This window comes from Maylandia zebra, linkage group LG3 (genome assembly GCF_041146795.1).
Source record: "Maylandia zebra isolate NMK-2024a linkage group LG3, Mzebra_GT3a, whole genome shotgun sequence".
Lineage (NCBI taxonomy): Eukaryota > Metazoa > Chordata > Actinopteri > Cichliformes > Cichlidae > Maylandia > Maylandia zebra.
Genome location: NC_135169.1, coordinates 17,766,228 through 17,790,932, shown reverse-complemented (window position 1 = coordinate 17,790,932; position 24,705 = coordinate 17,766,228). Strand labels below are relative to the sequence as shown.

The 24,705-nt window shown below is 39.8% G+C and overlaps 3 protein-coding genes and 1 pseudogene across 3 annotated transcripts; all 4 read right to left on the bottom strand.

The window, feature by feature from the left end:
* Window positions 1-288: 288 nt before the first annotated feature.
* LOC143415014 (histone H1 pseudogene) lies at window positions 289-1,155 on the bottom strand (annotated as a pseudogene).
* A 4,087-nt stretch (window positions 1,156-5,242) lies between these two features.
* On the bottom strand, window positions 5,243-6,108 carry LOC143412395 (histone H4). Its single transcript, XM_076880314.1, has one exon. The coding sequence runs from the start codon at window positions 5,596-5,598 to the stop codon at window positions 5,287-5,289; it is 312 nt and encodes a 103-aa protein (XP_076736429.1). The 5' UTR covers window positions 5,599-6,108; the 3' UTR covers window positions 5,243-5,286.
* Window positions 6,109-6,973: 865 nt separating this feature from the next.
* Window positions 6,974-7,601, bottom strand: LOC112432915 (histone H2B 1/2). Its single transcript, XM_024801320.2, has one exon. It carries the CDS (start codon window positions 7,582-7,584, stop codon window positions 7,210-7,212), a length of 375 nt encoding a protein of 124 aa, XP_024657088.1. The 5' UTR covers window positions 7,585-7,601; the 3' UTR covers window positions 6,974-7,209.
* Window positions 7,602-13,751: 6,150 nt separating this feature from the next.
* LOC143417007 (ladderlectin-like) lies at window positions 13,752-17,585 on the bottom strand. The gene is made up of 5 exons (XM_076882649.1): window positions 17,385-17,585; window positions 15,998-16,107; window positions 14,438-14,572; window positions 14,142-14,253; window positions 13,752-14,068 (listed from the first exon to the last, which is right to left on the bottom strand). The coding sequence occupies exons 1-5, from the start codon at window positions 17,446-17,448 to the stop codon at window positions 14,001-14,003; spliced, it is 489 nt and encodes a 162-aa protein (XP_076738764.1). The 5' UTR covers window positions 17,449-17,585; the 3' UTR covers window positions 13,752-14,000.
* Window positions 17,586-24,705: the final 7,120 nt, after the last annotated feature.

The window sequence follows — 24,705 nt, the reverse complement described above, 5'->3', positions numbered from 1 at the left end:
TGCTAACCTTTAACAGTTTATTTCTTGTATGATGTTTCACAGTAAAAGAAGCGGTGTGATGGCTTGTATTACGAAGGTGTGATTGTAAATATTGAGTTGTTAATATTTGTATTCTTATAGTTGTAGACTTGCTTAGACAGCACTAATGTGCACCATGATAGTAATCCAAGTTGTAATTGTAATGAGGACAATGGAGGGAAAAAAAAAAAAGCGCTTTAATAATAAGGACATTATTGTGAATGACAGAGTGGTGAGTGAGTGAGAGGAAGGAGCTCTTGTGTGTTGCTGTGGTGGCTCTGAGAAGAGCCGTTGTTGAGTGTGAAAGCGGTGTCAGCTCACTTCTTCTTGGCTGCTGTGGCCGCCTTCTTGACTTTGGGCTTGGCGGCCTTCTTGGCGGGGGATTTCTTTGTTGCGGGAGCCTTCTTGAGCACCTTCTTGGGGCTCTTTGCTGCTTTCTTGGGGCTTTTGGGCGCTTTCTTGGCCGCCGCTGCGGGCTTCTTGGCCTTCTTGGGCGACTTCTTAGCGGCTGCGGGCTTCTTAGCTGCTGCCTTCTTGGGCGACTTCTTAGCAGCTGCTGCCGGTTTCTTGGCTTTGGCCGCGGCGGGCTTCTTGGCTTTAGGAGCGGCTTTCTTTGCGGGCTTCTTGGCTTTGCTCTCAGTAACCTTCTTGTTCATCTTGAAGGATCCGGAGGCCCCGGTGCCCTTGGTCTGCACCAGAGTGCCCTTCGCCACCAGGCTCTTGATGGCGGTCTTGACGCGGGCCTTGTTCTTGTCCACATCGTAGCCTCCGGCAGCCAGAGCCTTCTTGAGCGCGGCTGCGGACACGCCGCTGCGCTCCTTGGAAGCGGCCACGGTTTTCACAATCAGCTCGCCCACGCTGGGGCCGACCTTCTTGGGCTTGGAAGCCGTCGTCTTTTTCTTCTTGGCCGCCTTGGCCGGGACGGCAGCAGGTGCGGGAGCTTCCTCGGACATTTTCCTCTTTCGCGTCTGATCGAGATTCACGGTACAGTGATGGCAAGTCGGAAGCGCCACGCTGCACTTAAACGCATCATGAGAACCGTGGAGAGTGAAGGCAGCGAGCGCAGCTCTCGCGTGCCTCGCAATGCTTCATTTTGTGTTTCGTGTCTCGGGATCAAAGAGCTCAAAGTGAGTGTGAGAGCAGCACTGCAGGTCGACAGTGGAGCAGTCCACAGCGGGCTTGTGTCTCCTCGTCCAGGCCTCGTGTCGGGCTCTCGTGCTCTCTGCTCTCGGTTCGTGGAGCTCCCAAAGCTCGGCGACTCGGTGCGGAGCTCAGCGCTGCTCGGCGGCTTCTTGGACTCTTTTCTCTGCTAAAACCGGTGGAGCCGCAGCAGAGCTCCGTAAAAAGCCTTTTCTAGCTGATACACATGTTTGTTCACGCACTCCGAGTTAAAAGCAGCATCTGGTGAGCGCAGCTGTGGGACAAAGTGACGCTGCGAGCTCCCAGCAAACACACCGATGCTGCTGCAGGCCCACGGAGCAGCGAGACCTGTGTGACAGCTGCTCACTTCTAACCAAAGCACAGTTTCACTCACATTGTTGTACAGAAGCTTCATTAGTGACCTTACAGCAGCTCGCTTCCACACTTTGGCTCTGATCTCTTAGTCTGCATTGACTCAGTTTCCTTCTACAGTTACTGACTCTACAATAAACAACAGCAGTGAATGAACACGTGACTACACACATCCACAAACTGATCACTGAGTATCTCAATGTGTAATACTCAACACCTGCTAAAAACACACAGCCATCTCACTGTTAATCACTCTCTTTCGCTATTAGTCAAAAATTATTTTATCCTTGTATCTATTCTATTTATTATTATCGTAATATAATAAGGTTGTTGTTGTTATTATTTGTTATTTATTTTATCCTGCTCTGCCCATGTGGGTGCATTTCCCAGCTCTGGCACTAATAAAGCTCATGCCCAGTATATCTCTGCTCCTCTTTCTGGAGGATTCTGTTATTATCCCACCTACTGAAAAATATGTGACCACAATTTTTTTCTGTGCATAAGTCAAATCCTGAACAATACCCCTGACCCACACCATCATGTGCTGACCAGTCACCGGAGTGTGTTTAGTGAGAGTCTGAGATGACCAAAAATCCCCTCTGAACACCACAGGAAATCATTCCTACCTCCTGTACAACTCCATCTTATGCACAGCACTTACTACAATAGTTGCATTATATAAAAGGTGGCTATGGAGCCATCAAGTTAGGAGTTAGATTGAAGAAAGCTTTGATGGAAATTCCTCTGGGAATTGCAGAAAGCTGGATGTGAAGGACACAGCAGGGCCTGCCTGTGGCATAGGCAGTATAGGCAAATGCTAACAGTGTCATCCATCCAGGGGCACCACAAGTGAGGAAAAAATACAAAAAAAATGATGATACCAATTCATATCTTTCTTAGTATACACTTTGACATCTAATTAGCCATTTTTTGCCCTCTAATAGTCCAACAAACTAGCCCTTTGTATCCTGGTTAGTCTAGTTGTGTGTTAAAGTGCACATCAAGTTAGGTGGGTTTGTCATTTCAACCATGTGCAGTGCAGTACACAGTGAAGTAGTGATGGCTCGCTTGAAGCATGTGTCAAAAAAATCAACACACTGCTTCAGAAGCACTGTGTCGAAGCTTGATTCGTTTGGCCAGAATCACGTGATCAGTGACGTCCGAAGCTTCATTTAGAGTCTAACGGCTTCGGTGTCTGATTCAATGGTTTATAAGCAGGTGACTCATTCATTTGTGGAGTTTTTTGAGGAGGAGGAGAGGAGGTTCTGTTGTGTGGCAGTATTTTCTAGTGATGGGCAGATGAAGCTTCATGAAGCACTGAAGCTTTTCATCCAATTGGTTCACCCCAGCGCAAAGCTTCTTGAAGCTTTATTTGCTCTAGCAGGACACCTACTGGATGTAAAAATATTAGTTGGCATGAATTTGAAGAGTGTGGCCTTTTGCACACATCCTGTAAATGTCAACAACAAAAGGAGTGTGTAAAACATGTATATTGTAGTGATGGCAGTATACTGTGTATATTTATACTGGCAGTATGGGAAATGATTATTTGGAAATGCTTGAAATGGAAATGATCATTTACTGTGAGGTGAGGTGTGGTTGGGGTGTGGACAGTAGTTGTGCTTTTGTAACGTTGAGGTATGGACAGCTACACACTGAGGCGTCAGTCCTGCCCATATTTTATTGTGTAAAAACTAAATTTTCACTGCTTTTATGACCTTTAGTGGGGAGAACATAGCTAAGATTTAATGATTTAACGAATCTTTTGAATCCTTTGTCCTCCACAATGCTAAATGGCTGGAAGTCCTCAATCACCATGCTAACCAGGTCTTCATCTATTTGAGATTGTCTTTATTGTCTTTCCTCAGGAGAACAAAGCACAAATATAAATATCACACACGTAACTTATAACAGTTGTATAATATTGTTATATCATTTAGTAACATTACTGCATGCTATATTATCATTGCATTTGATGGCTCACCTGGTCTTGCTCCACAATCGGTGTTCCCCTTATTCTCATGCAAAGCTCTGTAGTGCCTAAGCATGGATGAGGTGTTGTTGTTATATCCCAGCTCCCTGGCACAGAGCAAACACTTCACCTTGTACAAAAGTACAGACAGCTTAACATAAATTGTATTGCACCATCAGTATTATGAAAATACATCTTCTGTAGAAATTTACATACCTTTGTTGGGAGGAATAAGATCAAAATGTTCCCACACAGGGGAGGACATCCTCCTCTTCTTAGCTGGCTCCATTCTCTCCTGACTTTCTCTCCTCACTCTCATAAACCTCCAAACTGTCTCCAAACTCTCACTAACCGCAACTCTCCATCAAACACCCACATTTTTTAATGAAGTCTGAGGGGTTTATATCGCTGTCATATCTCGCGGCAAAGTTCGAACCACTTCATGAACCAGTCACGTGGTACAGCCGGGCAGCGAGGCTTCGGACGTCATCATTTTCAGCTCCTCCCATAAATGAAGCAAGCCTCGATACGCGCATCGCGGAAACGCCCCCTCCATTACTCGGCACAAGCTTCGAAGCCTCGATACAGAACGTCACATCACTAGTATTTTGAGTTGATTTTGGTCGATCGGGTGGGTTTTCTATGGAGCGCCTGCAGGGGACATGGGAGAAAAAAAAATTAAGACGGATTAAGATTAATTTAAGCTAACGGGAGGTCGAGAGCTACTACAGCCGGGAGGAACACCGCTTTCCCGGCACATCGTGCCTCGACCTCCCGGTCGGCTTCGAGCCGGCGTCCGAAGAATGCGGCTAAAAGTTTTGCGAGATCTCGCAAAAGTCAGTCTTAATTTTTTTTTCTCCCATGCCCCCTGCGGGGCTCCGTAGTTTTCCAGCTTTGTGTTCTGGCTGTTTGCTTGTGTGTGTTTATTTTAACTGGAAACGGGAAAAACTTAAAATGTCAAAAATCTGCTTTTCATAATATAAATATCATTAAACTTTAGAAAGACTTCCATTTGATTCGCAACATTTAATGTTACAAAAAGATATTTTATTTTTGAAATAATCTCAAAATTTTAGTCTAGAAAATGTGCAGCAATTGAATTTATTTCTTCTCTTTAGCTGATAGTTGGTGGGGCCCAGGTAGACTGTAACTGCATCTCTACCAGTTGTTCTGCACTCTTCGCATAGTGGAACAAATCCTCTTAAATAAAAATGGAAAAGGGATTACCTTAAATGCATCATGCTGTAAATTTGTAAGTTCATACGCATTTTTTCTTTCCATTTCACGATCAATTCTGCCCCCAGGTCAAAGATATGTATAGGGAAATGTCCCTAATATAATATTTATTAAAAAAAAAAAAAAAACCCGTCTAGCGATTAATTGTATAAGTGCATGGAGGTGGGACCTCACAGCAGAAGCCGAAAACTGCAACAAGACGAATACAGACGACCAAAACTATACAGACACGACCATGCAATGAAAAGCTGCAACATGAATGTTGATTCTAGTTTTGTGCCAAAGCATTTTAATCTTATGATTAGCGCAACTTTGCATATAAGAAGAAAAAAAAGTATACTTTGAACTAAAACCAGGAGATAACTAAAAAGTCGCATTAATTCTGTTTGTAGTAAGTATGTCTTTTGACAAAGTAAAAAGCAGGAACACATTTCTGTTGACTAGGGTTCAATACAGCGGATTAATATCACAAGATGGCAGAACAAAGCTCTGAAGGTGAAAGTGGGTGGCTCTTAAAAGAGCCGTTTGATGGATTGGGGTGAAGGAGTTTACCCGCCGAAGCCGTACAGAGTGCGGCCCTGCCTCTTCAGAGCGTACACCACATCCATGGCGGTCACAGTCTTCCTCTTAGCGTGCTCAGTGTAGGTGACGGCGTCGCGGATGACGTTCTCCAGAAACACCTTGAGCACACCGCGGGTCTCCTCGTAGATCAGACCGGAGATACGCTTCACTCCGCCGCGGCGAGCCAGACGGCGGATGGCCGGTTTGGTGATGCCCTGGATGTTATCACGGAGAACTTTACGGTGACGCTTGGCGCCTCCTTTGCCGAGTCCTTTGCCGCCCTTGCCTCGTCCACTCATGGTTATTGTTTCTTCTCTGAACGAACAAAGTCGAATGAATCTCAACCCCACGGAGCCGTGTTATTATCTGTGCTCGGCGGACGTAAAAGAAAATAGACGGTTCGCTGGACCGCTCGAAGCTCAGTGGCCCCGCCCACTCTTCTATTCTCTAAATGTGGAAATGTTGTCTTTTGTTAATGACAAATTAAGTCTAACGGAAGGGAGGCTCACACCAAATCGCAACTTTCAACCTCAGCTTTAGTGGAAAACTACTGAGGAGGGGGACACAGGGCAGCCACTGACTCTTCTCCTCCAGCTGGGAGGGCCTTAACACTACAGAACTCCATATGAACATGAATCAAAATGGTTATGAAACGAGTAATGAAATAAATACATGGTAAAAAATAAATAGCAGTACGGGCTCAGCTTGGAATAAAATGTGTCCTTGAAATGACTGAATGTCAATTCCACTGGCCTAGATTTAGTCAGGTAAGGTTGTAAAGTAGAGTTTACTTCCACTACAACAGCCAGTGTAGGCTTTAAAAAAAAATAAAAATAAAACAATATTATATATTTTAATAATAATATGCATCTATAAATGTATTATGTGTTGTTTAATAGAATATTTTAAAATGTAGTTGCTAACTTTTAACAGTGAAACAAGAGCATGGTGCTGCATATAACAGACAGGACCACAGACGGGTCTAGAAAATGTGCAGCAATTGAATTTATTTCTTCTCTTTAGCTGATAGTTGGTGGGGCCCAGGTAGACTGTAACGTAGACTGTAACTGCATCTCTACCAGTTTTTCTGCACTCTTTGCATAGTGGAACAAATCCTAAGTAAAAGTAAAATTTATATAGCACATTTCACAGATAAAAATCACAAAGTGCTTTACAATAAGATCAGACATACAAGTTAAAATTAATTAAAAGCCCGTTTGTATAAAATGTCTTCAGCTGCTTTTTAAAGGAGTCAGTAGAGTCTAGACAGCGTAAAGACAACGGCAGAGAGTTCCACAGCCTACGTGCCAGTGCCTGAAAAGCCCGATCCCCACGTGTTTTAAACCTAGTACGTGGGACCACCAGTAGCCTCTGACTTGAAGACCTAAGTGCTCGGGATGAAGCATGAGGTTTCAGCACGTCAGAGATGTACTGGGGAGCTTCACCGTGCAGAGCTCTAAAAGTTAAAACTAAAATTTTAAAATGAACCCTAAAATTTACAGGCAACCAATGAAGAGAAGCCAAAACTGGAGTAATGTGTGACCTCTTGTTTGTACCAGTTAAAAGTCTTGCCGCTGCATTCTGTACACTGCAGAAGGAAAAAAAAAAAAAAAAAAAAAAAAAGTATTCTTTGAACTAATACCAAGTGTTTAATTAAAAAAAAAAAGAAATCTCATTAGCTGTGTCTGTAGAAAGACAAAGTCACTACAAAGTAAAAACCGGAACACATTTCTGTAGACTAGGGTCAGTAAAGCGGATTGATACCACCCAGTGACACAAAAGTGGACATACGCGATTATAGTAGTTGTAACATAGTGAGCTGCATGTTTAACGGCAGGAATTCTGCTCGTCAGTATGACGTGTGTGGCTCTGAAAAGAGCCGTTGTGTTGACGTCTGAGTTGCAGTCAGCTTACTTTGAGCTCGTGTACTTGGTGACGGCCTTTGTGCCCTCAGACACGGCGTGCTTGGCCAGCTCACCGGGGAGAAGGAGTCGCACTGCGGTCTGGATCTCCCTGGAAGTGATAGTGGAGCGTTTGTTGTAGTGTGCCAGGCGAGATGCCTCGGCAGCGATGCGCTCGAAGATGTCGTTGACAAACGAGTTCATGATGCTCATGGCTTTGGAGGAGATCCCGGTGTCGGGGTGGACCTGCTTCAGCACCTTGTACACGTAGATGGCGTAGCTCTCCTTCCTGGTCTTTCTCTTCTTCTTGCCGCCCTTGCCGGCAGTCTTGGTCACGGCTTTCTTGGAGCCCTTCTTGGGCGCTGACTTGGCGGGTTCAGGCATTTTCGTTCCTCGATACTCTGCAGTAACAAATGAGCTGTTTGACCGAGAGCGGCGCTTTTTATACAGGCTGTATGCTAATACCACTGCGCGGGCCCTCGGATCTCATTGGTGGAGCCGCACAGTGGGCCGGACGTTGTGTTGGAGGGAGTTTGTGAACTTTGCTGAAACAGGCGCGCATCTAACAAAGACAGTGGGCTGTGTGATTGTGTCCTCGTTTGCTGACAGTCATTTGTTCTAAATGAGCAGTACATGTGGAGCTCTGTGTGGCAGATATGGATGTGTTAGTAGCAGTATTGTCTTCGGACAACAATGAAACAATTCTGCCTGGTTTCGTGTCTCTGTGTTCCATGTCTCTGTGTTACATCCATATCCAAAAATTGTACTCAAGTAAGAGTAGCATTACTTTAAAATATTATTACTCAAGTAAAAGTGAAAAGTAGATGTCAAAAAAGTTATTCAAGTAAGAGTAAAAAAGTACTTGGCGAAAAGACTACTCAAGTAGTGAGTAACTGTTTGAAATATCCGATTTATTTTTTAAATAAATTTTATCAGACAAACAAAAATTAATAAATATACAAATTTTACCATTTTCAAAAGGAATATATGTAAAAACATCAACAAAATAAGGCACAACAATTCTAATTTCCAGATTTCAGTTTTTCACAACATAAAGCTTTTTTCACCAATACCTACAGTAAATAATATAAATATATAAACATTGCAAACAATTACCAGTGACAAGATATGCTGTAAACCTTATATTCACTGAAGGCTCTGCCTCCCATTCTGCTTTTAAATACTCTAGGAACAACAAGTAGGCCTGCAGAGCGAGAGCGAAGTGCTCTAATAGGGTGATATGGTACTACAAGGTCATTAAGATAAGATGGGGCCTGATTATTTAAGACCTTGTATGTGAGGAGCAGGATTTTGAATTCAATTCTGGATTTAACAGGAAGCCAAAACAGGAGAAATATGCTCTCTCTTTCTAGTCCCTGTCAGGACTCTTGCTGCAGCATTTTGGATTAGCTGAAGGCTTTTCAGCGAGTTTTTTGGACATCCTGATAATAATGAATTACAGTAGTCCAGCCTGGAAGTAATAAATGCATGAACTAGTTTTTCAGCATCACTCTGAGACAGGATATTGCTAACTTTAGAGATGTTGCGCAAATGGAAGAAAGCACTCTTACACATTTGTTTAATATGTGCGTTGAAGGACATGTCCTGGTCAAAAATGACATATTAAATGACAAAAACATACATATTAAAACCAAGTGACCAATACATCAGTAAAGGAAATTAAAAGACAATTCAAAGACAAAGACAAGGTGACATTTCTGGGAAGAATTGTGTCTAAAGGCTACTGCATGGATCACACTGAGTTAGCACCCGTTTAGGCACTGAAAACCTGCAAGTCTGAGATGGTAGGAGATTTGAGAAAAATGCTGGTTTTGCTTGTTCTACTACCGTCCATATATACCAAACTTCTCACCCACTCCCAGGCCACTTTACAGTCTGTTGTCTGCCCAAAAGACAAAGGGTCGAATGGAAGCATGCACAAGAAGAGACAGAAGAAATCAGACCAAATTCCCTCAAGCCAGCCAATCACATTGACAGACCAACATCAGGCAGTGCTCTACCATCTTACTGACAATCTGCTAAGTCCACCACTCTTGGGCTATCCTGATTTTGAAAAACCATTAGTTTTGCACTGTGATCCCTCCCAAAAAGAACTGAAGCGGTACTGAACCAGAGACAACAGGGTAAACTGGCTGTCATTTGTTATGATTCAAGAACACCCAGCTGCTCTTGAAACTAACAACCACATTGATTCACATTCACATTATTAGTATAATAGTTTATGTTAGTCAAACAGTGAGTACTAGAACCTAGACCATTTAAAAAGTTATATTTTTTACTGTAAAACCCACAAACATGCTTAACGAATCATTTTCATGACTTGAAATGCAAATAGAAATTGTACATTTCTAAAAATTATGCACATGTTTTGCAAACAACAAAGTTATATGGTACTATTTACCTAAAAATGCAGCCAAGGCCTCAGGCGTTTTTTATATAACCATTTAAATCTATTTACAGAACAATCAGGTGTGCTGCATCAAATAAGAAGGCACACAAATTATTTGTGCCAGTCCAAAAAATGTAGTTTGTGTTCAGTATAAGACAGAGGAGAACACCACAGGCCTAAACCCTGCAGGTCTGACAGCAGGAGGTGCATCAGTCCAGTTTTCCATGTGGGAACAGAGTTTACACTGGAATCTGCCTTTGACGGCTTTTTTAGAGCAAATATGAATTCAGCAGTATAACTGACACACAATACAAAACAATAACTACACAACAAACTAACTACAGCCTCCAAACACGCTAAACGTCACTAATGTCTCACATATGAAAACTCGCTCTCTCTCTGTCTTTCGCTTTCCCTCTTTCCGTCGCGGGTGTCACTCCTAAAAACTTCCCCTCCTCCCTAAACAACCAAATGTCACATGTTGCCTTATCCTTTTTTGGCTGACACGGTAAACTCTAACACCAATAGGGAAGGGGTGTTTTTTCTTTTTCTTTTTTCACTCGCAAGCGGAGAGAGTTTGCTGTTTGTCTGTAGAAAACGCCGTTTTTACCATCCTTCCCGCTGTAAACACCACTGTTTTGTTCAGAAAAAAACATCACGTGTATTTTTTATCATAACTCTGGTTTTACGTGGGCCATCGACACAATTCAAAAACTGGTATATAGTTTGAAGTCCCAAGTTGAAATGGAGACTCTGATGTGCTGCATCTTGTAGTTGTGTCGTCTTAAATTGGTCATGTGATTTTGACGCGCCGGCGTGTTCAGCGACCCCAGAGAGTTAAGCTGATACTGTGGAAGGGAAGTAACACCTCGAATCCGATGAAACACCTGGCGACGTATAGCATTTTGTTAAAAGCCGAGAAATGCGCCGTATTTGATAGCTTGCTGCGAGACCTCACACCGAGCACATCTACTGCGGGTGGGTTGCCTGTTATCGGACCCGGAGTTAGCAACATCCCCCAAAAACCCGAAGAGGAGAATCCTGGCCCCTAGCCCTGCCAGTGTAGCAGAAATGATGAGGATGATGATGGCAGCAGCAGCCGTTCTTCTCTACGTGAGTACCTTAATGTTGTCCGTGTGTAATTTACGTTGAGTAGGCTAACCACGTTATTACATTAATGCATGTAAGGTGAACTAGCAAACATAGTCATAGCTACATGCGGCTGTCTTCTTGTTTGATGGCAGATACTCCTGTCACCCTGGCCAAAAAGGCTAAAATGACCAAAGAAAAAGTGGAAAATAGTTTAACATTAGAGGTTTTTGGACAAAGTTGGTGTTGTTTTCCATTGTTTAAGTGCTGCTTCCAGCCAAGAGTGATACCATAAATCCACTATAGCTGCAGAAAAGGCTAACATTGTTATCTTTTTACAAAAAAACAGCTGAACATGAGAGGTTTTTGGACCAATTTTGAGTTCTTCATTCTTTAAGCACCGGTTCGAGCACCGTTTAAGTACCGGCACCATTTCAAAAGTACCGGTTTGGTACTGGTATCGGATAAAACCTAAACAATACCCATCCCTAATCATGACCTAAAAACAATCCAAAATTTCCATCAATTATAAAAATATGTATATTAAATATATTTCTGCAATTTATCTTAACAGTGGTATATGTGGCAGATACATTCACCATATTGGGCTGATTTTGTTTTTTGAAAGTAAGCAATGATGTCATGATCCTGGGTCGTTGAGCCAGCAACCATGTGAACTGTTGTGCTATCAGTCCCCGAGCCGGCCCCCTGAACTATGTTTTGGACTCTGCTTGCTCCTGTGAGTGTATTATGGACGCTTTGTTTGGACTCCTGGGGGCTCTTGTTTTGTTCTGTTCCTGGCCCTCCGTCCTGAACCACCTGGATCTGGTGGTGTATTTTGAGGCTGTCGGGAGCCAGCCGGCGGGTGGTGGTGGTGGTACTGTCATGATCCTGGGTCGTTTACCCAGTGTTTTGTGTTTCATTTTGGGTTCATCTTATGTTTTGTGTTAATTCTTATTTTGTATTAGTGCTTAGGGTTTGGTTCTTCTGTGTAGCGCTTTAGTGTTCTCCCTCCTTTGCTCTGTTTGTGTCCCTGAGTTTGTCTTTGTGAATTTCCTGTTTTACTTTGAAGGTCTGTGTCTGTTATCACTGTGTCAGCTTGTGTCTTCCTGTCATCTTGTGAATTAGGATCAGCTGTGCTCCTCTCCTGTGTGCCATTACCTGATTACCTTGTGTGTGTATATATAGTGGATGTCAGTCAGTGTTCCTTGTCGGTTTGTCTGTGTCACTCTGTGTTATTTTGGTGTTTCTCTGCCCCTCGCCTCGTGTCCTCCCTTTGTGTTATGATTTCAGGTTTGGTTTTTAGTTTTCCCAGTTTAGGTTTTGCTTAGCTTGTTCCTCATTTCCTGTTTGTCACTTTGCAACACTGTAAATAAAACCTCACTCGCATCTCCATCGCTGTCTGCAACTTGGGTCCTCATTCACTCCATCACAAGACTGGTGCCCAGCCGTGACAAATAAAGTTGGAATTATTTTCTTAAAAATAAAACATATAATTATTGTTTTGTTGTTTTTAAATATTTTTTTTAAAATTACACACCAACACAAATTCTCCTGTGTGCAGAGCTTCTCACCTCGAAGCTCCCCTGGGTTTACTGAAGTACAACACTCGTCCTGAAAACGCCGGACTTGACCCTAGCTCATGTTTAAATAGATGGAATCTTCTTGGAATGTAACGATTTAGACAGACAAGCATTCTAATGTTTAGTTTCCCCAAACCAGTCCACCAGAAATACACACCCAGCAGGCTAAAATCGGATCTTTGAGCAACTTCAACCTTATCAGATTGGAAGTTTCCAACAGGAATGGTAAAATATCTTCTTGTAAGACAACAGAAGATCAGAGAATTGTGCCCCAAGGCCTAAACAGTATTCAAGGTTATTAGGAAGCTGAAAAACAGAAGAAACAACTATAGGAAAATAACACATAAGACCAAACAATTTAATGGAACTTGGAGCCTAATTCAATAAACACTACTTTGTTTCACTGAAATCTGACACAGCCCAAAATATCTAAACATACAAAGATATGTTTCTCTGATGTGTGTGGTCTAAAAAGTGAACTCAACCTGTTAGAAATGTTGCTAAACTCATAAAAGTTCCTTCTCTCTTTTTCTTTTCCAAGATTGATTGATAAATTTTCTATAGGCTCCTCTTGTTCAGGTTTTTCTTTTATCTGTTTATTTCTTCATTTCCATTCGTGTTCTTTTTGTGCTACTACATTATTTGTGGTATACAGTTTGACATGTCTGAGGCAGGACAGGCAGAAAAAAGAGAGGGGTGTAGGGGTATAAGATACAACATAAATAGAAATGCACTGTGTGTGTGTGTGTGTGTGTGTGTGTGTGTGTGTGTGTGTGTGTGTGTGTGTGTGTGTGTGTGTGTGTGTGTGAAAGAGAGAGAGAGAGAGCCAAGTGTGAGTTTGTATGTGTCTTTCCTAGGGTAGCATTGCATTGGTATCCTACATTGGCAATAGTAGGGTAGCACAGCTCTTGTTTATACAAGCACTTTCTTGCAGTAGTAATGACTTGAACAATAGCCATTTTGTTTCCTTTTCTTTGGCACATGCACTGAAATGTTCTGCAGAGAGAAAAGAGTATGATGCAACTACAGCCCAGCCCATACAGCAGTATATTAATGACTAACCTTATATTGCAGTTGTTCTCCTCACTGAATTTTGGTCCGATTACAGCATCCTCCCATGCAGTTACATTTGTTCCTAACCCTTTGGGAACCCTCATGTTAACTTTTATCGAATGGAAAAAAGTTAGCATTCATCCCCCAGCTTCACTGTGTTTATATTATGCTAACCATAGCTGTGTAGCTAGCCACCATATAGCACATCATTATATACCAGCTAGCCCAACTTCAGTAACCCTACAAACGCCACTTAAAAAAAGATTTCCAGATTTTCTATTATATTCCATGACTTTGTAGCTCCAGATGTTGCGAATATTAAACCACACAGTGATAGTTGCAGAACTGTACATATTCTGAAGTACATATTGCAAAGCTTTAATAAATTTAAGACAGATTAATGACACACCTTCATTCAATGCTCGTTCTTTATTGATTTAGAAGATGAGAGATAAGAGTTCAGTCTACATCTAAATGAAACTGTGCTAAAAGCATTCTTTCCACAACAAATTCATTTCTCTTGTATTAAGAGACAACCCAGCTCTTGTTTATGTTACTTGTCGCTTCATTCCTTGCGTAGCATTACAGCAATAAAGGAGATAAAAGATGTATAATGACACACAGATTCTTCAGTTGATATCTTGTGTGAAGTATTTGTGCTTTCATCAGTTTTTCTTGGCGCAGACAGATGGAATAACATATTCACAGCCATAGTCATCCCAGCACTTTTTGTCTGTAAGTAACAAAAATCTAGTTAGTGCTAAGTAAACACATGATTATTTTATCATGACCACACAGTGATTTACCTGACCAATTTACATATGCACAGTTCTGAATGCCCTGATAGTTATCAGGCTGTCCAGTACACCAGTTTGTGTATTTGAGAGGGGTCCCATCACTCCAAAACCAAAACTTTTCCTGGGAAACACAAAACAATAAATTACACTTTCTAAAAAAAGGCACATTGATACATTGATAGTTTTCTTTCGTCTTTTGTCTATTTAGGCACCAAAAAACCCTTTTTGTTTTGTGCATGTGGAATTCTTTTTTATTCTTGTTTTTCTTAATTTCCTGGTAAATAACTTTGTGTATGTTAGCATACCTTTATTGCATCCGAAGCGCCAATCCAAGCAGGTCCATCCTGCTGAGTAGCATCAGATATCAGCTTCTGAATCCTCTGGTACTCCTCAAGGCTTTGCACAGATGCAAGGTTTGCATTCATGGACTGACAGTTTATCTACAGCGAAGAAACAGCAGAATTGCCAAACAAAAAATAATTTTTCCTTTACATTGGTAAACACACACACACACACACACACACACACACACACACACACACACACACATATATATATATATATATATATATATATATATATATATATATATATATATATTAGGGGTGCAACGATACACAAAATTCACAGTATCGGTTCGGTTCGATACTTTGGTGTCACGGTCACTAGCATCCTGGAGCACTTCTGTTGCGTTTTGTACGTGTTTTGAAGTTTGTTCCTGCTTTGTCTCTAGGGGCCACCATAAATATACTTTAATTTATTCACTCCACATAAAATGTAATAAATAAATCATATAATACAAAAACCAACTATTCACATTTAAACTTTTAACTATTTAAATTTTCAGCTTTTTCCTTTTAAACAAATGTAAAGTGAAACAACACTGCAAACCACAACACAATTAATTATAAATTATAATATGAAAACAAAAACAAGATGCATATTCTCTGTCATATGGACCTGCATGAATAAACTTTCTGAATCCTTTATCATCCACAACTGAAAATAGTTGTGGATGATTACTATACCTTTCTAATGTTGTCTCTAATATTGTTGTTCCTGGCTCTTTACGCTCTCTTTCCCTCCCGCTCTGTTCCTGTGCTACTGCGAGTGTAACTACCGCCCCTCCCCCCCTCTTCCCAGTGGAAAGCCCAAGTCCTGTGCGGAGTGAAGCGAAAAAAAGTGCGAGAGAGAAAGAAAAAAACCCTCGGCTTGCGATAAGGAGCCGGTTCGAGTCGTTCACGTCAAAGATCCGGCTCTAAGAGCCATTTCGTTTGCAACCGACACATCACTACTGGCTATTGACCAAAAGAGTGAGACTGCAAGCAGCCAACATTAGTTTTCTCCAAATAGCATTTGTTTTCTCCCTTAATGTCCTTAATGGTGAAGAGTTCAGACATTCAAAAAGGAACGAGAGTATAGCTGCTCCTCATCCACATCAAAAGGAGCCAGATGATGTGGATATCTCTTGGGTACCTCCTGGGTCAGTTGTTCCAGGCATCTCCTAGGAGTCTCTGGGACAAACCCAGGACTTGATGGATCATGCAGATTACATCTCTTGGCTGGCCCAGGAATGTCACTGTTAATCTGGATGAGCTTGAAGATATGGTCGGGGAGAGGGACTTCTTAAACTTTTCTATTTAGTTTACTGCTCCCACCCACTACAGCAACAATAAGCAGCAGAAAATAAATCACTGGATGGATGGATGAATTGTTTTGTGTGCAAATGTCATCAGAATGTAAGTATTGTTGTTGTGAAACATCAATTTAAGAGCAGTCGTTGATCCTGAAGATGATACTTAATAACGTAAATATCAGAGAAAACATTTTCAGAATAACTCGTTGCTGATAATGACTGATATTACCTCAGCCTGAGCCCAGCTCATGGGCTTAGCAACATAGATGAAGCACTGGTCGTAGTACTCAGTCCAACCACAGGGACAAGATGGGGACTTCTTCACAAGATACCATTCTCCTATTGACAAACAACATGATTTTGAATTGAGTCATTGTATGTGATAAACTGGTTTCATTGACACTAGTACTGCGGGTGCAACGATACACAAAATTCACAGTTCGGTTCGGTTCGATACTTTGGTGTCACGGTTCGATATTTTTTCGATACAAAAAAATGTTCATGCCTTTTTAATTTGTCATTTATTAAAGTTATAAATATATATTTTAACTGAAAAGCACAGTTTTTAAATTTAATGTTGCTGAAACAACAAAATAATAAAAAATTAAATCTATCCGATCGAGAAATCACTCATCTTTGGAAAAGAGAGTTTATTACAGAGAAATGGGTCTTTCCAAAATAAAAGCTATACTATACGCTTCTTCTGGGCTATATTCTCAGCAGCATATTAAACATATCAGGTCCCCATAAGGAGAATCATGTGCTAACGGCTGTCTAAATGACTCGGGTAAAGTTTGTAGCATGCGTGCCTGTTGTTTTTGTCTGCTTCCACTTGTCTTTGCACTAGGATGATGTCGGCGTAAATGTGCAGTCATATTCATTGTGTTCCCACTAGTGCTGTCAGCGTTAATCTCGTTGAAATGACGTTAACGCCACTCCGTGTGTGGGGCTGGACGGCATCAACACGTTAACAAGCAAACTGCGCTAGTTAAACTGCGCTACTAGTTCCCACCAATTGAGCGTTGCGTGGCACATCTGAGATACTGTTTTACTTTTGTCCATTACCATTACCATCAGGGTCATACTTCACATGAAAACCAAAATAGTTCCAAACGACAGATCTGAACGAAGGTTTGATTTCAAAATCAATACGAGTATTGACTACTGCTTACAATATTCATAATTAGAATCTGAATAAAAAAATAAAACAATTATTAGATATGTTTGGTTTAATTTGATCAAATAAGCCTTTAACATCATTGTATTTACCACAGACTTTGCAGATTAACATGAAAATATTATGTGGTGTTTAAACTATACATTTAAAATGTTCTTTATGAGCAAATATGTATTCCAACAACTGCCTCCAAGTAATTCTGTAAAAAGAAAAATAGACATTATATCATATTTAGGAAAGTTGTTTTTTATGGTTGCGGTTAAAGATAGAAACTCTAGAGGCTTTTATGGCAATTTAGAATTTCAATTTTCACTTCAGGTCAACCAGACATACTAAATATTATCTCAAAGTAATCAGAGCACTAAGAAGTCAAAATTATTGCATCTGTGTTGTTCCCTGCCTTTACAGTATGATAAAAGAAATATACAATAATATTCACCAGCAGCAGTGGTCAGGGTTGCCATTGCAAAGAGAAGTGCAGAAGCAGTCATCAGCTTCATCATGGTGATCTTTAGTATCTGCAGGAAACAGAAGACCCAAAGTGACCAGCAGTTAATATAAGGAAGGATGGAAGATGATCAGGAATCTTATGTCACAAATATTGTAGGATATCTTCTCTTCTTGTCAGCGTCAGACTATAACCTCAGTCTTACAGAGTGGATGTGCTAAATAAGTCTCAGTCCTGCACTTATATTCACTCTTAGATATACATCTCAAAACCACAAGCAAACACTTGGCATCTGTCTGTTGACTCAGAGCCAACAGACATTGTTCATGCACAGATCAACAAACGAAGTGTAAGTTTCTCTTTAAGGGCTTTGTCTCTGTAAAGGAAAGCAGTGTTCAGGGTAAAATGTAATGTGCTTTTTACGTTTCAGTTTTTGAATTCTAAAATACACTTTGCAGACAAAAACTATTGAGCTGACTAAAAATTAACCCTACATGAGATTTTATGACATCTCGTTCTGAACTGTTTCCTGTTGCAGGTATAACAGCTTCCACTTTTTAGTGGAGACTTTCTGTCTGACTTTAGTGTCAACCCAAATGTTGTTAGGACTTTAAATTGTCTTGAAAGAAATATAGCAACTCTATCACCACACACCTCTCCATGTGCTATCAACTCCCATAAAAAACATTGGGTTTACACCATCAGTCCTGCATGAAACTGAATCAGGATGTTTCTTCAGGGAAAGCTGGATGCTCAGTCAACATACTCAACAAATACCAGTGAAATTAAGTAGTTTTCTTAAACTTAATGTCTTTATAACTATTTCATGTTTTTGTAAATAAAAAAAGGATGGTTATGTATCACCACATCGCTGATATGCATATTTACTAATTTGGATTAAATAGTTGTCTGCAGTATTAAATAATAACGATTATTCCATAAATAATGGATGTCAGAAAATACACTGGAAGAGTACAGGTGATGTCACTTTGTGATAGTTTTTAGTTTCAAATTTAAGGTAGGTTAAAATTTTTCAAATGGTCTGTTCCCTATAGCAATATGAGGTGTTGTTAGTGCTGTCTCATCTGTGGGTAAGATGCATGGTTTCTATAACCAAACTGCAGTTACACAGGTCATAATGTGTATTGAGTGTGTTTATATTGTTTTAATTGTTCTCTTCATGAAGATGAATCTCTTCTTCCTCTTTACTGGGGCTTGATTAGACTGAGCTCCACCTTCCTACAGTGTTTCAACCAGGCTGTGCTGTCACATGGAGAGTAGCATGTGACTCTTTTGTTTTTGCTGTTTTCACTATTTCAAGGCATTTTAAAGTGTTATGGCCTGTCTAGGGGTGGTCAGACCACAACATAAAGGTGATCCATCCTCGTCAGACCTCAAGGAGCCACAGCACACAGTTAGTACAATTTTACAATGATTAACACATAGAAGGAGCTGGATGCAACTTCAGGGTGGACCAAAGGAAACTATCTGAAATATTATAACTTACCTATCCAGTTTTTAAGTATGACGTCATTAGCCATGTCTGGGCCCAAACTCCACTGCAGGTCCCAAGGTCAAACGATCACTACAGCATCACTGATAGTTGAAAAACTGTCTAAATTCTTTCATCTGTAATAAAATGATCAGTGTGGCTGCTCTACCAGGTGTAACAATTAAGTTTAACATCCAGGCATCCATGAAAATTGAATTTATGAAATTTAACTGAGTTAGAAGTTAGCAGGAAGTTAGCTCACTAGTTTCCACCTAAACATTATATAGAGAGATTTCTGAAACAAATTAAAAGGTACAACTCTGCTATCACTTCTGACAGAAATGAAGACAGAAAAGTAAACAGCAGTGACATTTGTAGGGTTACTGAAGTTTGGGTAGCTGGCATATAAAAATGTTCTAGCAACTCGGCTATGGTTAGCATAATATAAACAGTGAAGCTGGAGGATGAACGCGAACTTTTTTGCACTCGATAAAAGTTCACATGAGGGTTCCCGAAGGTCAGGGACAAATGCAATCGCATGGCAGGATGCTGTAAACGGACCAAACTACAGCCAGGAGAACAACTGAGATAATCCATCCACAATACGAGGTTAGTTATTAATATACTGCTGCATGGGCTGAGCTGTAGTTACATTGTAAGGTTTTAAAAACTGAGCTTTAAAATGAATAGCGGTAATAAAACCTAAGAGAGGCTGACAGTGATCAATGACTGTTTATAGGGGCTTGTTGAGATTAAATAGAAACGGATACAAAGCATTAAAACAAAACACAACAGCCTTATTAAACACAGGGTAGTTTGGGACCAGAAGCAGGATTCATCACATCATCACTTAAAGACTGGATTCAAAATGAACCAGATGACAATAACTTACCTTCCTAACTAAGATAAATGGGAGGAAACTAGGATCAAATAAAAGGCAGTCTACTCCTACAAACCCCTTGATGTAGCAACTAACATTAAAGGTATTTACAGAGGTGCTTCACAGGTAATGGAGTGGCTGGTTGGGATGAGCAGAGGTTGAAGTGCTGGCAATCTGCGGCAGTGTCATCTTGTATGTCATCTCCATTTGGGTAACCAATCCATATTTGTCCTTCCACACTTAGATTTAAAAACAGATTTTAAAAACAGCACCTTACAAAATTAAATGTAACAAAAGATACACGTTTTTATATTTTTGTCTTCTGTGTTAAGCACGTTAAGCTTACACCTAAGGAAATATAATATATGAATACAATTGCTATTGCTACGCAACCAATTGTCCTGAGATGATTTACGATGTTCTTTAAATTTAATAGAATTAAAATTTTGTGAGAGACAGTCTGGATTAACAGTAATGAAAAAATCATGACCATGATTGAAACCAGAACAAAAGTATTTTAGGAAACCAGTATCTCTAAAGATTTCAGAATCAGAATACTTTATTGATCCCTGGGGGAAATTCTTTTTTGTTACAGTGCTCCATTTTAAACCAACATTAAGACAAGACAGACAATACACTAACTAAGAATAGTACAATATATACATATATATACACATACATACATAAGTCACTTATTAATAAATAGTTGGAAAATTTGAAGAGAAAAGGAAGTTAATGATATTCTGATCAGTGATTTATGTGAATTAAATATAATTTTCAGTTCAGTTTTATTTATGTCACGTCACTTCACAAGATGCTTGACGTGCATGAGACACACATGTTTACTCTGTTCTGTAATATGAGAATGTTCTTCCAACTCCCATTAAAGAAACATGTTTTTGGCACCATCAGTCTCACATGATATTGAATCAGGATTTTTCTTAGAAAAGGGTTGGGTGCTCAGTCAGCACACTGAATAAATACCAGAGAAATTAAACAATGGTTTGAAGCTTGTTATTATAGTTATTCACTTCATCAGTATTTTTAAGTCATTCTTTGATAATGATGGATCTTTGATTGAGTAATATTTTTGAACATGGAAAATGCAGCTACAGGTGAAATAATGTCTGACATTATTGTGCTGCAAGCTGTAAATTCTGTAACCTCAAAAAAGTGTTTCTGTTGTAAAGATCTTTGGGACGGCATGAGGCTGAGGGTGGAAGTGTACACTGTCAGGTTTCAAAGGTTGTTCACAGAGTAAACTGTGATGAATTTTAAAATCTACATCCTTCCTTCCCTTTAGACATTAAAACTATTGTGGGAGAATTGCAGTTAGTATATTTACTGTAATATGAGAATGTTTTCAGATCCACTGTATCAGCTAAAGTATCACATGTGTTACCAACTCTTGTTAAAGAAACAAACTGTGTTTGCATCATCAGCCACACATGAAACTGAATCAGGATGTTGCTCTAAGGTTATGTGCTCAACCAACAGCCTGAATAAATAAAACTAAAAACTGATATTAAAGAATAGTTTGAAGTCTGAAGTGTTGTCTTCATCATTTATTTCATGTGACACTGATGCCTAGATCCCTGATTTCTGTGTTTATGAAGACAAAGATCAGTTTTAACCCTTTAAGACCTACCATAGAACCAAGTCCACCAGAGCTTATATTATATTTTTACCTGCTGTGGAGCCATTTTTGGGAGCATTTCAAGTTGTTATACATCAATGCAACCATTATAGCCCAGATTTTAATAATATGTATTCATTAAGTGCATAGTAATTACATAAATTGCAAAAAAGTGCAATAAACTACAAAAAAATTGAAAATCGTTTTTGATTTTTTAACATATATTTGTAGTTAGAGAAATTTAAGAGGCTTATCCCTCAAAACTGTAAATACAAAAAAGTTGCACAAAATAGTTTCCCACCACAGGAAATTTATCTTGAGTGTCTTCATAGTTTTATTTTTGAAATACACCAATTTTTATACACTGCAGGAAAAACAAAAATAAATATTATACTGCAAATTTGCAAAAAAGCAGCATATGCATCAAAATAAACTATTTCCAGCAGTGCAATATGAGTCCTAAGCATCCCAGAAACGACACAGAAAGTCATAAAGTCAAAGATAACTTTTAAAAAGAGCAGTATAGGCCCTGAGGCCCTGATAGTATAAAAGACTACATTTCCGCGAAAATGACGTCACTTCCGGTTTCGGGCAGGTAATGGCGGAAATGCAAAAGTTCGCGCTGACGTCTATTCCAACGTAGGAAGTGTTATGAACAGCTGATCGGATCGGCAAAGCGTGTTTCTGGAATATTATGTTTTTGTTCCTGCAAGCGCTTTTTATGCAGTTTTTGCAAAGCTTTATGTGGAAGGAAACCATGAGCTAGGACAAGCTGATGGCATAAGATGTAAGTACAACTCCTCCGGTTTCATATGCAAAAAAAATTTTGCGCTAGCTTACGTGGTTGCAGTGCTACTGGGATTTAAAAATAGTTACGCAAAACAGAGCGTGCCCGCTCCGATCGGCTGTAAAGGGTTAATACTTCTTTTGTAATTGTCTGCAGTGTTAAATAATAATTATGATCCCATAAGCAATGGATGCCATTAGTAGGGGAGACCGGGGATAGTTGTAACATTTTTGACATTTCTATCTGTAAATTGGAGCTCTTTTAAGGTAGTAGATTCAAAATGTAATGCAAAGTATTTACATGTCCCTACTATTAAATAGTGCAGCTATTTTCTCTGCAGCACAATTACCCATTGCATGGTATGGTCTCAAACACAAAGAGTGAAATGTTACAATTAACCCCATAGTCTGGGTTAGTTGTAACATATCCTGGGGTGAAATATAACACAATGAAATAAGGGTACTAACAAAACATTAACATGTAATCTTTGTTTATTCAACACATGAATGCACTTAGAGCCATTTATGTAGCTACGTGTGTGTGTGACAGAATGCAGAAATCTAACTTTTGAACATATTCCAACCCCCTCAAAAAAGACAAATTGTGGAATTTTCTGCAACTGAATATTTCATTAATTTTGGTTGGTCTTCCTTGAGTTTGGCCTCATTGGCTTAGTGGGCATTATAACCTACAACTCTTGCACCAATTTTGAACATAACAATGAAGCTGAAAAAATGTAGTTGTGCACCAGCATCGCAATTCCATTACTTTTTATCATGGCTTACCTTGGTGTGGTTTGCAAAGTGCTTCAGAAAGATGAGGAAATCTGTTTCTTGCACCCATCCTGATTTATTTCCACTACCAGTACTTCCTACTGGTCCATCTCTGACACAGTGGTCTGCATAATGTATGTGTGGGAACACAAACAGTGAAGGAATTGTGTTGCCAGTGGCATTAACTGCATATACAAAAGCGACCAGTGAACCTCTCTCTGCTGATGTCGTTGCCCCAACTTGTTTAATATAAGTTAAAGTAATAGTGTGGTAAGTTGTAACATCTGCATTATTGTTACAACTGACCCAGACTGTTGCTGTTACAACTGACCCAGACTCCTATAGCCATGAACTAGCTAACATTACAGCCAACGGCTAAAACATTAGCACTAAAGACCTACACAGAATATATCCCCATAGACGTACAGATAACATAATTTAAGTTTGATGAGTTTAACTGCAAAGCAGATAATGCTATTAGAAATAAAGTAGAAAAACGTACTTTTTGGCATACAAATTACTTTTTTTCGTGTTAAATTGTCTGTGTTTGACAAAATGTGTTCGTAGTTGTAGTTTATTGCACTTTTTTGCAATTTATGTAATTACTATGCACTTAATGCATGCATATTATTAAAATTTGGGCTATAATGGTTGTATTGATGTATAGCAACTTGAAAAGCTCCCAAAAACGGCTCCACAGCATGTAAAAATATAATATAAGCTCTGGCGGACTTGGTTCTATGGTAGGTCTTAAAGGGTTAATACAGCTTTTTTTCTTTCTTTTTCTCTTTTTTTAAGCCAGTTTATTCATTTACCAGTTTATTCATTTACCAGTTTATTCATTTACCAGTTGATTTATTTACGTGCAAACAGGACAGGAAGCCTGTGTTTAAACATTACTCATGGCACATTCTCTAAGAATAGTCATACATTAGAAGGGTTGATCAATGTGTCCTCAGATAATCCCCTCTGCCTGCCCTCCCATGGGTCTAACTGGATACAGCTTTGACCTCTCTGAGAGAGTCTGTTTGATCATCTTCCTGGGCTAAGCTGCCATCGCATCCTGACCACCGTTGATAGGCCCAGCTGATTACAGGAAGTGGTGAGCTTATAGACTGCACAGTCATGTATTGCGGAATAGTCTGCACTGCAGAAATATAATAATTGCAGTGCTGGGGTTTATGTACTATGATCTAATTTATCTTAGCTGTATTCCACCACTCTTCTGTTAGTGAGACATGACAAAACCCTGTTAGCACTCTGAGTATCCCCTGTGAGCACCCCCACCCCCCCCACCCCTTTGCTTTTTCATATCTGAAGATGAAACGAAATGTCGCTAACTGACTTAAACCACCTTAAGCAGCAAAAGGATCAAATTTGCAGAACTATTTTTAGGATTTCTTTAAGAATTTATTTTGTGGTAAACTGATGACGGTATCGCTCAGGTTTCACAGAGCTTCATGTAAAGCAGACATTAATAAAAAAAACCTTTGCTTCCTGTTTAACCACAAGGAAGCAAAGAAAAAGAAATGGTTGATTAGCACAAAAAGGTGAATTGCGTGCTTGGCGTTGCACATCATGTGAGGTATAACAGATTAGGTTGCTTCCCTGTTCCCATTTTGTACACATTAACAACATTTGCACACATACTATGTTCAAGGAAATAATAAATCTGTCAAACACCTGTACTGGCACTTTGTATTTAATCATTAGTTATGATTAATTTCTGATTCTCTCCCACAGT

Coding starts and splice junctions, on each gene's coding strand:
- LOC143412395 (XM_076880314.1), bottom strand. CDS start 5,598: ATGAGTGGACGAGGCAAGGGCGGCAAAGGACTCGGCAAAGGAGGCGCC.
- LOC112432915 (XM_024801320.2), bottom strand. CDS start 7,584: ATGCCTGAACCCGCCAAGTCAGCGCCCAAGAAGGGCTCCAAGAAAGCC.
- LOC143417007 (XM_076882649.1), bottom strand. CDS start 17,448: ATGATGAAGCTGATGACTGCTTCTGCACTTCTCTTTGCAATGGCAACC. Junction 16,108..17,384: donor AACCCTGACCACTGCTGCTG/GTGAATATTATT, acceptor GTTTGTCAATAG/GAGAATGGTATCTTGTGAAG. Junction 14,573..15,997: donor TGAGCTGGGCTCAGGCTGAG/GTAATATCAGTC, acceptor TCTTCGCTGTAG/ATAAACTGTCAGTCCATGAA.